This window comes from Rhineura floridana, chromosome 14, assembly GCF_030035675.1.
Source record: "Rhineura floridana isolate rRhiFlo1 chromosome 14, rRhiFlo1.hap2, whole genome shotgun sequence".
NCBI classification, from domain to species: domain Eukaryota; kingdom Metazoa; phylum Chordata; class Lepidosauria; order Squamata; family Rhineuridae; genus Rhineura; species Rhineura floridana.
In genome coordinates this window covers 22,823,352-22,839,474 of record NC_084493.1, presented here as the reverse complement: position 1 = coordinate 22,839,474, position 16,123 = coordinate 22,823,352, and the positions used below count along the sequence as shown (strand labels likewise).

Sequence of the window (16,123 nt, the reverse complement as noted above, 5' to 3'; positions counted from 1 at the left end):
AGCCATGCTTTCTGGGACTGGTGGGAGTTGTACAGCAGCATCTGGGAGGGCCACAAGTACCCCACACCTGCTGTAAACGATGGCAGGCTCCACGTTCTCTGTGCCTATTAACCAAGACTTGCTTACTGTCTCTGATGGTTAACCATCATATATACTTTCCATTCATATTCTCATTGAATTCATTCTCCCTCAACTACAGATGTAAAAGCCCAAGAGGATGGGAGGGAACCCCATTGACAGGAAAAACATGGCCATCTCCACCACCACCCTCCCCAAGACTTCAACATTTCCAGACATTCCACACTTCCACCATGGACAAAGGAAACTTTCTCCAAAAGAACAGTTTATTAGATCTCTCCAAAGGCACCAAGTCTAACATTTTTAAAACGTTAAGATTTTATTTTTATTTTTTTAAAAAAAACTAATAGCAAGTTTCTAAGCCTGGTTGGGAATCTGAAAACATTAGATTTGAAAGCAAGATGTTTGGGATGAGGCATCTAGCAGTCCATGGTTCAACAGAGGTTGAATGCTCCCACCCCTACCCTTCAGCCCATTCCCAATCCATCTGCCTACTCTGCTCTGAAGCATTCATTGACTCCCAATTCTCCTACCCCATTTCTTTGGGCAAGGCTAACTAACATAGCACCCTCCAGGTGTTGCTGGACTAAAACTCCCATCATCCTTGACCTTGCTGGCTGGGGCTGACGGGAATTGTAGCCTCAAACACCTGGAAAGCACCATGTTGGCTACCCTTGCCGTATGGAGTTGGGAGATGAAAAGGGAGTGTTTTACCTCCACTCCCCATCAAACCAGATCCCTGCAAATTTGCAAACATTATGATGTGACTGAATTCTAAAGATGTCGGCTACCATCTAGCTGCATACAGAAATTCAAGAAAACTAAGGCTGCAATCCAATACATATCTACTCAGAAGTAAGTTCCACTGGGTTCAATGGGACTTACTCCCAGTTAAGTGTGTACTGGAGAGCAACCTAAGTCTACCCCAGGCTTGGAAAAGTTACTTTTTTGAACTACAACTTCTATCAGCCCAATTCAGTGGCCATGCTGGCTGGAGTTGATGGGAGTTGCAGTTCAAAAAAGTAACTTTTCCAAGCTCTGGTCTACTCTTTGGTTCAAATTACAAAGGGAGGGGGACTTTCTGACCAGCAGATTCCCCCTGGCTAGTACTATGACCAGCTGTACATATTCAGTCCAGTATTTATTTTTAAAAAAAGAGGCAGAATTGTGGATTCTCCTTTTTCTCTTGTGAAAATCCAAGAGCCAAACCCAGCCAGATTTAACTCCACTGAACCAGGTGGTTAACTGGGAGGGATGAGTTCAGGAAGTACATTAAGACAGAAGAAAGCTATCCTGGAACCTATACATACCACACAGTTGTGTTGTGATGATAAAACCAAAAGGAAAAACGTTAAATATGGCTCCAGAATCTTTCACTGTCAAAGCCTATACCAGATACGTCTAACAGTAACTCAAAAATATGGTGCTTTTTCTCTTTCTCTCTCAAAAAAACTTCCCAACTGCTAGGAACATTCCTCATTTGAATCTATTTTTCCTGTCACTTGAGGTCTTTTTAGTTGGTGATATGAGGATTGAACCTGTGGCTTTCTGCACATAAAGCAGGTGCTCTTGCACATAGTTCCTCCTGTCTGAATATAATGTTAAGATACCCTTCCATTGCAACATTCTTAATCCTCACCTCTAACAGTTCTGGATTTGCTCCCAGACATGTCAAACATCTGCTGGAGGTTGCTGCAGCCCCCAAAATCATAGTAATGCACCTTCAGGCACCACAAATTATCTTGCCTTTTCCAGCCATAGGAACCATTAAAGGAAACACGCTCAATTCTGAAACATTCCTGTTGCACAGAATCAAGGCTTCACGTTTGAGCTGGGGCTCAGTCCTGGAAGATGTGAAGGGGAAAAGACCTCTGACCATGTGAAGAGGTCACATCTGAGCTGAAATCCTATCCACACTTAGTCAAGAGTAAGCCCCGCTCAGCTAAGAGGGACTGACATCCAAGTAGACACAGTCCCCACATTCCTGTTTCAGCTAAGGCCACAAATTTTGCCTGATTGTTTTTCAACTGCAGAACAAAGGGTACAAGGGAGAAGAGACTTGATACTCAAACATGAGGTTCATGAACATAATAGAACTCGGGGCCATCCAATGAAGCTAATGTTGGAAGATTCAGGACAAGCAAAAAGGACTTCACACAGCGCACTATGGAATTCATTCCCACAAAATGCAATGATGGCCATTAACTTGGGTCACTTTAAAAGGGGATTAGATTCATGGAGAAGGCTACTAATGGCTACTAGCCATTATGGCCATGTTCTCCCTCCACTGTTGGAGGTGCATGCCACTGAATACCAGTCGCTGCAGTTCTGAAGACCTGTTATGCAGCGGTTCTGCTTGCAGGCTTCCTACAGGCATCTGGTTGGCCATCATGAGAAAAGGATGCTGGACTAGAGGGGCCTTTGGCTCTTCTGATGTTTAGTGCAGAATTTCAGCCCCTTATTTCTAGAAAACACAAAAACCAACACACCCCACGCATCTCTGTGTGTGTGTGGGGGGGGGGGGTTACCACTTTTCCTAAAGGGAATTTAAAAGAGAATATGTTCATGTGCATACCTAACTTGTTCACATTGATGAACATATGAGGCACTTATACCAAGTCAGATTATTGGTCCATCTAGCCCAGTGCTGCCAACTCTGACTGGAAGATGCTCTCCAGGGTCAACGGCACAGATGTTTCCTATCAGTGTTTCCTGACAACAATTTTATAGCTGGAGCCCGTAACGTTCCACAGGGAAAGCACAGTACAGTAGACCAGTGAGCTATGGGCACTTCCTGCTTCTTGGCAGGTGTGGGGAATCCCAGCCCCAGGGGCTGAATGCCGCCCTCCAAGCATCTCTGCAGGGCACACCCCCTAAAGGCCCAGCTTGTCTCTTTTTGTCTGGCTGAAATGTGTTGACCTCTGATGAAGCCTCTTGCTTGCCTGGATGGAGCACAGGGAGGGGGGAGTGCGAGTGTTTTTAGATACTAGCCTACTGTACAAAGTTAACATTTGCATTCATTGCTCTGACCACTTTTGCCTCTACCTCCACCCACCACTGGCATGTGGCTCCCAGAAGTTGCCCAGAACAAAATGTGGCTCTCAGGCTAACAAAGGTTCCGCACCTGCCGTTAGAAAGGTAGCTGTGTGGCAAATGATCCTTCCTAAGCTTCCAGCACAGATATGAGAGAGTGTGTGTAATCCCAATCATGCCAGCTTAAAACTGGACAGGTGGTACCCCCACACACAAAACCAACTGGTGGCAGAAAACTGATCCTCAAATCACCTCCAAGGACCATGCTTTCTTCTGTTACTGTGGAGAGTGCCAAGCTAGTCCATGAGTTCTATCTTCCCTTTCTGGTACGGGTATTATGCCCAAATTACTCTCATTTGAGCAGGGTACAGTTCACTTTCCCTTTACATCAGCTGACATGATCATCAGTGGATGAACTCTTGGCACAGTACAAAAAATCTACAGAATAGGGACTCTGAGCATCCCAGCTCTGGGAGGGCAGAGGGAGAGAGACACCATCCGTAAGGAGCAAGCTGTGATCCACCCTGCTTCTAATGGTAGTAAGAGAGGCCCACAGGGAAGAGAGCCAGGCCTGTTCAGGGTTTTATCTTTATGGCGAAGGTTGGAGAAGGTAAATGGCTGTGGCCAAAATCAGCAAGCTGCAGGCGCAGACGAATGATCTCTGTGCACGGCCCACCCACATTTTCTATAGTCCATCACTGGAGGAGGATCACAGCCTGCCAACGTGCACCTCGGGATGGCGCTCCTGGATCTCCTTCCAATTCCGTTCAGTCAATTTCTTCTCCGATGTCTGGAAAGAAAAGGAGGGGAGGAACTAAAACCACACAGAAAACGTACAAGTAACCAGAAAGAAGAAAGAGAGGGGTCATGTATCCATTTCCTGCTGCAGCCATAACAAGACAAAGCAGTAATGGGGCCACCTTCAGAAGCCCATCACTGATGCGTTATTTACTGATGAGGCAAATAAAAACATTTGGGCCACATTCACACCACACATTTATTCCACTGTTATTCTATTTTAAACAATTGTGGCTTCCCCCAAAGAATCCTGTGAAGTGTAGCTTGTGAAGGGTGCTGAGAGTTGTTAGGAGGCTTCTATTGTCCTCACAGAGGTACCAATTCCCAGAGTGGTTTGATAGTCAGTCCCTCTTCCCAGAGTTCTGGAAATTGTAACTTTATGAGGGGAATAGAGGTCTCCTGGTAACTATCAGCACCTCTCACAACCTACCCTTCTCAGGATCCCTTGGGGGAAGCCATGCTTGTTTACAGTGGAATAATAGTGGAATAAATGCATGGCGTGAATATGGCTTATACCACTTTAAACAGTCATGGCTTCCTCCAAAGTATCCTGGGAAGTGAACTTGTGAAGGGTGCTGAGGGTCATTAGGAGACCCATTCCCCTCCCAGAGGCACAATTCCCAGAGTGATTCAACACTCAATCCCTCTTCCCAGGGAACTCTGGGAACTGCAGGTCTGTGAGAGGAAGAGGGGTCTCCTAGCAACTCTCAGCACCCTGCACAAACTACACTTCCCATGATTCTTTGGGTGAAACCATGACTGCTAAAAGTGGAGTAACAATGGAATACAAACATGTACTAGGCAGATAGGAGAGATTGAGGGTGGAGATGAACCAACTGCTCCCCCCTTTGCTGTCTTGTTTTCAGGTTTTGGACAGTCCTTCTGCAGTCAGCTCTATAACAGGGCTGATGCATTCACACTATTTGCCATCACTGGGAACTGCACTCCACACTTCTGCTGGGCACTATGAGTGCACTCCCTTTTATCCAAACTATGCTCTTACTCCAGTTTGGTTTTGTGATGACATCCGAAGCCAGTTCTGCCTGAGGGCAATACCTGCTGCCTTCACTCTGACATTTTGTAGGTAGGGGGAAGCAACCAGCAGGCGCAGAGAGGGCAGTCACCACTACCATTAGGACTATGAGCAGGTGGTGAAGAAAGGGCAGTGAGCAAAGTTGGGGGGTGGTGGTTATCAGTTGTGCTGGGCAGGTGTGTAGTGTGCTTGCCTTTCTCCCCCAGCAAAGGTTCTACTCTCAGCTTGGAAAGCGATTTCAATTGGGGAAACAGCATGTGTGTGTGTTAAATACCTTCTTTCAAGCACTATTACCCCAATCAGTAAGTGTCAGATATACATCCGCACATCTGTTTTTAAACTTTAAAAACAAAAACTGGAAGATATGATCGCAGCTATCAAACGTTACATCTGTCATTGGCCCAACTGAATGGACATCCAACCCGCTATCAAACTATCCTGAGAGCTTACCTTTAATAACAATAAAAAGACTGTTCCAGTTAGCAAGTCATTTGTGATAACAAAAATACAGATGATGTACATAGAACAGGGTTGTACCACCTTATAAACAACCCCATAAATAAGTTTGTTTATTTTATTTATTTATTATTTGATTTATATCCCACCCTTCCTCCCTGTAGGAGCCCAGTTATGATGAAAGGGAAGGTGAGCATTCCAATATCACCCAGTGAACTTCTTGGCTGTGTGGGTCATGCTGGCTGAAGCTGATGGAAGTTGGAGGCCAACAATATTTGGAAGGCCACAGGGTCTTCCTCCCTGTTCTAGCCACTACACCATCTCTAATGTTCCACATTCCATCAGGCCTGTTTGCCCTTTGACAAGCCATGCTTTCCCCCCTCTACAAATAAAATACTTCACCACCACCACTGCAGCTGTAGAAGCTGTAGTTCAGTGGCAGAACATCTGTTTTGCATGCAGAAGGTCCCAGGTTCAATCCTTGGCATCTCCAGGTAGGGCTGAGAATGCCCCTTTTCTGCCTTGAACAGCCGCTGCCAGTCAGTTTCAACAGTATTGGGCCAGTTGAGTTAGAGTATCTATAATTAGAAGCAGAGACTGATCCTGTCCTGTTGTGCTTACATCAACACATACATGTGCCAAACTCATGCATCTAAATATAAGCCATAGGACACTTGTGCCCTGATCTACAATGAAAAGGTTGTATCGGTAGTATCACAACCATCTTTCTGGAAAAAAGGTGGGTTGGGTAACTAGACAGCAGTGCAAAGTAGAGATGGGTGATTGCTCTCAAGCTCACCTCCAAGTAACTGAAACTGTAGCTAACAGAAAGGGCAGCAAAAGTCACCATCTGAGCCACTGCCCAGCCCAAGACTGACCTTTCCACTGCACCTGCTGCCAACCTGCTGTGCATTTTTGTGCCATCCTGCAGTCAGCTAATAAGGTGACTCCTTGCTGTCATGCCTCTCATCCCAGAACCTGTCCCACGCTCACAACCTGCAAGAGGGTACATTGGCCAGAGGTTCTCAAAATCACAAGACCAGGGCTGGTTGAGCAAAGGAAGGTGCTCATGTTCAGCCAGCTTGTTATTAGGTACATTAGGGTTGCGGAAACCTTCTTCCTCCCTAAGGGCCACATTTCCTTGGTCAATGTGGTTGAGGGCCACTGGGCAAGCCCAAAGTGTTGTCCAGAGTATACACATATGCGCATCCCATTCACTTCACACTCACTGGCACACAAGGAAATGAAGTGACCTGGCCACGGAGGATGACAGTGAAGTTCTTCTCCACAGGATAGCTCATTTTGCTTCCATGCTGTGCATTGAAAAGAGAGGCTCCTTCTCAGCATGGAAATGCAGCAAGTGGCCTGTGGAAGCAGAAAGGGGCAGAGTGCTTGTGCGCTCATGGGAAACATGCAAGCAGGACATAGGTTGCCTACTGTAAGAACAGGATGCTGAATTAGATGGCCATTTGGTCTGATCCTGCAAGGCTCTTCTTATGGAGTTTGGCAGCAGAAGTCAGCCGTACCTCTTCTTCCTAACTGCCAAGCTGTTGTCCACTAATCAGCTGGGGGACAGGAGGGAAGAGAGGTTAAAACCTCCACCTCTCAAGCGGGAAAAGGGGAGTTAGGAGCGGGAGTATCTGGATGGTTCCCACATCCTGGCTGGATACTGTCACCTGCTCTGCTCCCGGGTTTGATCCTGTGTGTGTGTTTTCTTTTTTTCCCCCAGGAAGCGGTTACCCTCCAAGACAGCCAGAATTATATACAGTGAAAGCTTCTTATAATGCAGGGGGTCAGAGGACAAGGATGAGCCTGCATTAGAGGTTCCACATTATAATGAAAGCCACTTACTGTATACAGTACTTTACTCGGGGAACGTCATACCCGTGGTATATCCGAACCTGTGGTACAGCGAGCTGCGTTATAACAAGCTTCCACTGTAACTGAATTGCACAAATTAAAACTTCTAAGAACCAGTGCCTGAGCTTTCCCCTCCTCATCCTTTTTCCCTCATGGATCATGTAATTTTTATATTATAAGGCTATCTTACTACTGCTTTTTGTAAGCCAGTTCGGGAACCGCTTTGGCTGTAGAGTGGGGCAGAAAAGCTCTTTGATAACTCTCAATTTAAATCTACTATATATGTTGGAAAGTGGTCTGTTTGCTGTGCATTTGGACACCTCTCATTATAATCAAATTCTGCACGATAGTTCCCAAGAGCAAGGAGCTGTTTTTCATCTATGTTTGGATAAAGCTGGACACCATTTTGAATCAAGATGGAGGACTGAACCTTTCAAAACTGCACTGATATTTTGGATTTTTGGAATTCCCAGACATCAGGTATGAGGCTGCTAGTAAATAATAAAGATCACTGACTTGGCAGTGGCTCTCCAGGGTTTCAGGCAAAGGGCTCTTTCCTGGTCCTACCTGGAGATGAACAGGGATGGAACCTGAGACCTTTTGCATGCAAAGCAGATGCTCTACCACTGAGCTATGGTCCCCTCCCCGTGGCTATAGTAGGACCTGTTGATCTGACAATCCATACACATGCTGTTAAGTGCCGGTCCTCACTTCAGCGCAGCTCAGCACATGGTTAACAACTGCCAAGAGGAAGCTTTTCATTACCTTCTTTGTTTTCCATGTTCTTCAGAGGCTGCAAAGCTGTCAGAGGAAAGAGAAAGGCAGTGCCCATATGAGATTATTGGGCCCTAGAGTATGACACCGAGCAAATGCACAGAATGGAACTGCATGAATCTTGGCAAATGTGGATTTCTATGTACGAGTATTTCAGGCCCCACACTTTGGCCTTGCTTAGGGATTGAAGCATCTGTCAATTTCAGTTCTCTCAGTTACTTATTCTTCCAATCTTAAATTCAGTTCTCCGCATTTATGCAGCAATTTGATTGGGAAAAAAAAGTCCTCATGAAAATTCTTCTCCTAATACTTAGGACTTTTCCTCTTCTCCCAGGCATTTTAGCATGTGTTTTTAAATTGCTTTTTAAAAATGTGTTTTTAAATTTGTATAATTGTTTTTAATGTTTTTAATTGTTGTAAACCGCCCAGAGAGCTTCAGCTATGGGGCGGTATACAAATGCAATAAATAAATAAATAATAAACACATTTCTGCATGCAGTTTTGACTAACGTACATTTTTGCAATCAATTTCTCCTAATATAATGCATTTTAACAGACATAATCATTTTTATGTACGCTGCCCCCTAATTTCAAAGGATGGCTATGTTTTGGTTCTCATATTGTTTCAGAAAGTGCAAATTCAATAGATTCGGCTTCAAATTTCTCCTTCATCCCTAGCCTGGCCCCACTCCAGATAGACTCCCTTCCTCTTGAGCCCCAACTCAAAAGGATATTGTAGAGCTAGAAAAGATGCAGAAAATGGCGACCAAAATGAAGCAACTTTACTACATGCACAGGTTACAATATTAGGGGCTTTTTAGAGACAAGACAAATAATAGGGGAACATGGTCGAGTTGCATAAAATTATGCCTAGTGGGCAAAAGCAGATAGAGAAGTTTTTCTCCCTAGGTATCATGAGTGGGGCAGCAATTGTTTCAGTTATTTGATTTATTATGGTTGCATTTTTACTCCCAAGGACAGATGTTTGCAGGATTCTCTGCCTCACATAGTCAACTTCCATTTTTTTCAGTTTCTCAGTTTGCAAATTCAGGTCTCCACATTTCCACATCAGTTTGATATACTTTTTTTTTAAAGTCCTCATGAAAATTCATCAGCATGTTAGTGCAAATTTCATACACATTTTTGTATGCAATTGTGCCCGATACACACATTTTTACAAAACAATCTTCCCAAACATATTGCATTTTTGTAAGTTATTTTCACGGGCATATGCATTTTTCTACATAGTACTTGGCTGGAGAAATTACTTCAAAAACGGTATTGTAGAATTGGAAAAGGTTCAGAAAAGGGCAATCAAAATGATCAAACGGATGGAACAACTCCCCTATAAGGAAAGGTTGCAGCATTGGGGACTTTTCGTAAGAGGCAACATGGTAGAAGTGTATAAAATTATGGCATGGAGAATGTGGAGTGGAGAGAGAAAAGGGTTTCTCCCTCTCTCACAGTACTAGAACTCAGGGTCATCCAACGAAGCTGAATGTTGGAAGATTCAGGACAGACAAAAGGGTTTCTTCACATAGCGCAGAGTTAAACTATGGAGGTGTTGATGAATGACCCTGGGGTCTTCTGCATGCAAAGCATGTGTTCTGCCACTAGCTATGGGCCCTCTCCGGGCAATTTGCATTCTTGTGCTCCGTTGATATCTACTTGCAAAATGTGGATCTGACACATAATGTCAGAGAAAAAGAAAGCTCTTTTAGGAAAATAGGAGCACTTATGGGAAGGTGAGGAAATGCATTGAGGAGCATCATTCCCTGCTCCCCCTCCAGATACTGCAGTGAGCCACAGTGCCATCGCACAGGTAGATAACAATGCCTGGAGCCTCTGCGCTCTCGAGGAAATATTAGATGGCAGACAACCTAAGTGCAACGTGTCCATTACTCCGCTCAGAAGCAGATAAGCTTATAATTAATCCATTTTATTACAGCAGAGAGCAGCTATCACACTTTATTAAAATGATAATCCCATTTATCAGAGGCTGGACCAACTGTGTTGCAGCCCGTTAGGGATTCTGTAGCTGCAAGTCAGTATTGGTGGCTGGGAGGGAACATTGGGAGTTGTCTTACACAGAGTCAGTTGTCTGGTCCACCTAGTTAAGTGCTGATTGGCAGCACCTCTCCAGGGTTTCAGAAAAGATTCCCTTCGCCCACCAGCTCTACTTACTTATTATGCATTTATAGGATTTCTAGCCTGCCTATCAACAGGGTTGATTACAGTAATATGATGACAATATTAAAATCAGTGAAAACTATATACAAGAAAACAGTATGCCCGTATGTGTGTGTGTGTGTAATTTACATATGCATTTATTTATTTAGAGATTTATATAGCACCCTTCACCAAAGATGGTTACAGGGCAGTTTACAAAAAAAGAAAAGAAGGTAATATAAAAACATTATCAATAATAAATATAAGCATTAAAATAATTAAATTACATAAATAGTATAATGAAAAATACCAGAAAAACAATCTAGCCCATCAGCCACTCAAAGTGGGTGAAACAAAGGTGGGTTTTTACCTGGCATCTGAAAAAATACAAAGATAAGTGAAAAATCATTTACAGATGTAGACCCACCACTGAAAGGCTCTTCCATGGATCCCTATACGACACCCATTTAACACTAGAACCACCAGGAAAGCCACGTCTGGATAGAGAGATGTTCTTGAAGATGCTTGGGATTGAACCTGGAACCTTTTACATGCATGGGCTCTACCACTGACCTATGGTACCTGAGTTAAGACATGTATGCATGGTGAGGATGCTCTGAAAGCAATCTACGACAGAAGATATTTGTGTGCATGGTGCTGTTCTGGCCACATATGCAACAGCTGTCAAAGCCTGAATATTGAAAATTTAGGGAATATTGTGCCATTCTAGTGTTCCACTACTATTACTTTCAGGATTTTGGAGATTCAGCCCAGATCATATAATCAGAAACAGGTTGCAGAGTTGCACACTCCCTCTTGAGCATGGTTTCACATACAGTGTGCAGCTTCACACTGCATACTTTGCCAGGATGCGTGGATCAGCAAGTTATAGATATCAGCGCTTGATCCAAGCACAGAACCAGCCTATTCTTCCTCTGTGGCTTCCAGAAACAAAAGAGAAGAAAGAGATATGAAATCCAACTAACCTGTCTTGGATCCTTCTCCATCTTGTTCCTCTATCCCTGGGGAGAAAAGTACACATTAAGGAAGATTAAAAAAAAACACAAAAGAAAACACACTCCTCTCCTATGGTTAAATATTTCTATGGCCGTAACAGGACAGACGGAGCTATGTAACATTGGACATATCCACATGATTAAGATTCAGATCAGAGAAGGGGAGTGTGTGGTCCTCCAACTGTTCAACGACTTCCAGCATCCCCATCAACTTCGCCAATAGTCAGGGATGACAGGAGTTGTGGTCTGGCAACATCTCATGGGGAAGGCTGGTCTACACTGATCGTTCTCTAGAGGTTCAGGCAGGCAACTTTTACCTTAAGATGCCAGGGATTCAACTTGTGATTATTAATTATTATTATTTTGCATGCAAAGCATGCACTCTACCACTGAGCAATGGCCCTTCCCTGAAAGTCATGGGTGGGAAAATCTGCGGCCCTCCAGGTGCTGTTGGACTCCATCTCCCATCAGCCCCAGCCAGCATGGCCAATGGCCAGGAATGATGGGTGCTGTAGCCCAGCAGCATCTGGAGGGCCATGATTTCCCCATGCCTGTTTCAGATGGCTGTAGTCCTAAAATAACCACTATGGGACATACCAACAAGGAATTCTCGATCAATTTCAGCTACTCTGGCTTTGCAGAGTCCTTTGGAGATCACTGTGTTTCTGCAAATGTAAGAGCGGATCTGTTCTTGACCAGTTTAGTTCAAAACAAAAAGTGCATCTGATCCAGTATCCCAATTTCCACCATGGACTGACAAGCAGGCCATCAAGCAATGGGCCTCTGTGATGTTCCACGCTTGTAGGTCAAAATGCTGTATGCGTTTGTATTATGTTATTTAGGGTAAGTGTGGTTTAACAGGTTAGTATGGTAAGTGGTGAGTGTTGGGAAGGGGGAATGAGTGAGATGGGATGTTGGTGTAGGCTGGTTTGTGATTGGCTGAATGTTTATATTGGAGTGCTTGACAGTTTGGCAGGGAAAAGTTTGTGAGGAGCCCGGGGTGGACATTTGAGAGAGAGGGCTGGGGGGAGTGTGGGCGTGAGTGGGTTGTAGGGGGATTAAGTAGGCAGGTTAACATGGTTATTGGTCATTGAGTAAAGGATTGTCTGGACTATGCAAGTAAAAAACATACATCTGAAACAAAAGTGCTTGAAACAAAAATATTCTTGACAAAGTAAAATCTGTTCAATAAATAAACTTGTTTGTTTTTCAAAAACACGTCTGGTTCTTGGCCAGCTACTAAGGGGAAGAAGGTGACAGAACATAAACAAGTGTGAGGTACGAGGTATCAAACAGTGGCAGCGAAAAATACCTCCGAGTGAAAAGTAACCAGTGAAGGAAGCTAACCAACTGCTGTGGCCTGAGGGACAGTACAAAAGGTGGCATGGGGGGTGAGGCTTGCCTGGCACCCTGGTGGGTACAGCAAAGGCTGGGGAAACAGAACAACTTTGCTATACGTAGAGGTGTACTTGTGAAGTACGGATAACGTGCCCTCCCTCCCTCATCTGCTACTGCTGGCAAGGGAAGGCGATGGTGGGTGGAGGAGAGGTGTGGAGAGGGCGTGACAGCCTCCCCTTTAGATTGTCCCACTCCCTTCCCCTGCAAATGGCATTCAGTGGCACAGCGCCACTGAACCTGAACATACTGTCTAGTATTAATCGACCCGTTTCCCCCCACTGCCGAAAAATGCAGCCAGAAATAACTCCACCGCAGATGCGCCATCAAAACAGACTCTCCCAACAAATCCGCAGCTGCCGCAGACATCCCAATCTTTTTGCCCCGCTGCAGTCCCAGTCTTCCCACCCCCACCCCGCTGCAACTAAACTTGTCCCGTGCTCCCTGCAGCCCGCCCAACTGCTCACTGGACAGGCTATGGGGCCCACACAATTTACATGGGAAGGAAGATGCACGAGGATGACTCAAAACAGCTGGGAAGCAGGGAGGAAGAGAGATGTGTGACACAATCTCTGCCCATCAACTCCCCAGCTAACTGGTGTTGGAGAGCTGAGACGTCAATCTGAGGTGCTCCCGGGCTCTTCCCAGCACCGATCAGCTGGAGAGGGGGAAGAGGCGAAATACCTGATGAACAGAGATCCCTCTGTCCTTCCCTATTTGCCCCACACCCCTGAATTACTTAGAGTCAAATGTTTCAGCTCAACACTATTACATATTTTTTAGGTTATATAAATGTTGGGAATAGCAACAGTTTTCCATTTATTGAGCAGAGAGCTCGAAAAGTATGTGGATCAGGAGCTGAGCAAGCCCACACCCAATAAAACAGCAGTGGTGAGCTGACAAACCATCTGCCTAACACCCAAATATCCTATGTAGCATTAGATGTGGGGCAGGTAAAGACCTGGCTGGGATCGGCTGCGTTAGGGAATTCCCCATCAGGAGCTCCCTGGTGTAGCCAACAGGGTTGCTCTCAGCGCTGATGGGCACTGAGAGGAAGCCCCTTTGAAATCTGTTGGCACCTCCTCTTGGACTTCAAAGGAGCTCCCACTCAGTGCCCATCTGCTGATCAGCACCAAGGGAAGCTCCCTTTAAAGTGATTTGTCAGCCAATTGGTTTTGACAGTGGACCTTCAAGGAGCTCACCCCTTTGAAGTTGTCACTTGATGATGTCAGGTGATTGACGGGTGGGTGCCCACTTGTCAAAGTTGTCCCTGGGGCATGGGGGTGGAAAGATTCTGGCTCATCAGCTGGATCCAGTAACTCACCCGAGATTATATATATAATACATATATACATACCAGCTTTCTCTCTCTCTTCTTTGCAACTCTGACGAATCTTCTTCTGGCACACATATGCCAGGGCAACCAAAAGTACAACGAGACAGATGGCCAATCCTACCGTTACCCAGAGAGCCACAGTGGGAAACAGGAGATGCTGACCTGGTAGGGAGAAAACAGAAGATGATACAGTCACTGTTAGCACCCTTGATTGGAAGAATATGAAGTTAATATATCTGGAGGGAGGGAGGCAAGTCCACAGGGCTGCTGCAAGCACACTTGCTAGCTCCAATGTTAAGAGACAGAAATCCTAAGAGATGTCAAAGTAAAGACATGTGCAGATATTCCTGTAGAAGCTCCAGCATGCAGCTGATGAGTTGGATTTCATTTGCAGATTTGACATCACATGTGGGCTCAACAGGAACCAAAGGTAGCTTGCTTGTGACAGAAAGTAATGGCCATTTCCCCCCTAACTCTCAGGTATCAAACCCAAAATTCCACTCAATCTGCACACTAAATAGGCAGAGGGACAAGAACTGTGATTCCCATTAATACATTTTTCACAAAGCCACAATTCCCAGAGTTCCCTGGAAAGAGGGACTGTTAAATCACCCCGGGAATTGTAACTCTGTGTGAGGGCAATGGGGTCTCCTAAGAGCTCTCAGCACAAACTACCCTTCACAAACTACAGCTCCCAAGATTCTTTGGGGGAAGCCATGACTGTTTAAAGTGGTAAGACTGCTTTAAATGTATAGTGCAGCCGGGGCCTAGGACTGGAGAGACTTGTTCACCTGGCCATGAAGCTCACCGTGCTGACCTTTGGGCAGTCATTCTCTCTCAACCTAGCCTACCTTACAGGGCTGTTGAGAGGATAAATGGGGTGGGTGGAGGGAAAGAATCATATACACCACCAAGAGATCCTTGGAGGAAAGGTCAGGTATACATGTAATCAATCACGAAAGATCGTCTTACCCATTACGTATCATGTCAGTCACTGTGCTTTGCAGTTGACAGCCTTGTTATGGCAGATACCTTGTTAAGAGGAGTTCTGTTTTGCCCAACATAGGAAGTGGACCTTTAGTGTTGTGGAACCAACACTTTGGAATTACTTCCCCTTAAATATTAGACAGGCATCATCTCTGCTATCTTTTTGGCACCTATTGAAGGCCTTCCTTTTTCAACATTTGAGGTAGAGACCTTATCGCAGCCTGCATGTGTGTTGGAACTGCTTTTAAGGTGTTTTTAAAGCTGGTTGGGTTTTTTTTTAAAAAAAAAGTTTTAAAATCTGTTTTGTTTTAATATGTTTTAAAGTCTTTTGTTTTCAAGATGTTTTACAGTGCTTTTAGTGCTTTGGTTTGCTGCCCTGGGGTCCTTTTGGGAGGAAGGGCGGGATATAAATAAAATAAATAAATAAGCAAGCTTTGCACACAGACATCAACATCGAGAACTTTGAGGTTTTGAGTTCCTTACTGCAGATTTCAGAAGATTCATTTCAAGGGGGCGGGACGGTGGGGCGATATGAGCAGCTTGGAATGTAACAATAACTGGACACTTCTGGAGCCAGTCATCTACTTTTGCACTTTCAGGAGCCAGCAGCCCATGGTCTAAACAATGTGCCCAGTGGAGCTGATGGAATTTCAGTGGTTCACTTAGACATTTGGATGCCAGTGGATGCTCCGATTGTGCCATTTCCACCGGGCTTGAGGATGCACCAGGGAAGGCAAGGAAACAGCAGGGTGAATTACCCTATAAAACACTTCATTAACCTTTAAATAATTATGCTAATAAATTCAAATAGATGCTGATCTGTCACACTTGGTGAGGGAGTGAAGGCTTGGCTAAAGACACAACTGATCTGCACAGATTCCACATTAGGGAAGGGGGGTGGAACGTGTGTGAACAACCATGCTCCAATATTTCCACAGATGCAAATAAAGGCACCCATGTATTCTCACCTCAAGGATCATTTTTCCCAGCCACAGCCCCGTTTCGAGGGAAGGGCCACAACGCAACAGCAGAGCATCTGTTTTTCATGCAGAAGGTCCCAGGTTCGACCCCCAGCATCTCCAGGTAGGGCTAGGAGAGACTCCCTGTCTGTAACCCTGGAGAGCTGCTGCCAGTCAGTGTAGACAATACTGAGCTAGATGGACCAACGGTCTGACTCAGGACAAGGCG

The 16,123-nt window shown here is 45.0% G+C and overlaps 1 protein-coding gene across 1 annotated transcript in view; it reads right to left on the bottom strand.

Annotated features, from left to right (window-relative positions):
- Positions 1 to 326: 326 nt before the first annotated feature.
- Positions 327 to 16,123, bottom strand: part of CD276 (CD276 molecule) — a 53,456-nt gene continuing 37,659 nt past the window's right edge. The window contains exons 5-8 of the mRNA XM_061595354.1: positions 13,970 to 14,110; positions 11,188 to 11,223; positions 8,024 to 8,059; positions 327 to 3,901 (exon numbers count right to left, since the gene is read on the bottom strand). Coding sequence (XP_061451338.1) covers positions 3,879 to 3,901; positions 8,024 to 8,059; positions 11,188 to 11,223; positions 13,970 to 14,110 — 236 coding nt within the window. The 3' untranslated portion in view covers positions 327 to 3,878. The remainder of the gene's footprint in view (positions 3,902 to 8,023; positions 8,060 to 11,187; positions 11,224 to 13,969; positions 14,111 to 16,123) is intronic.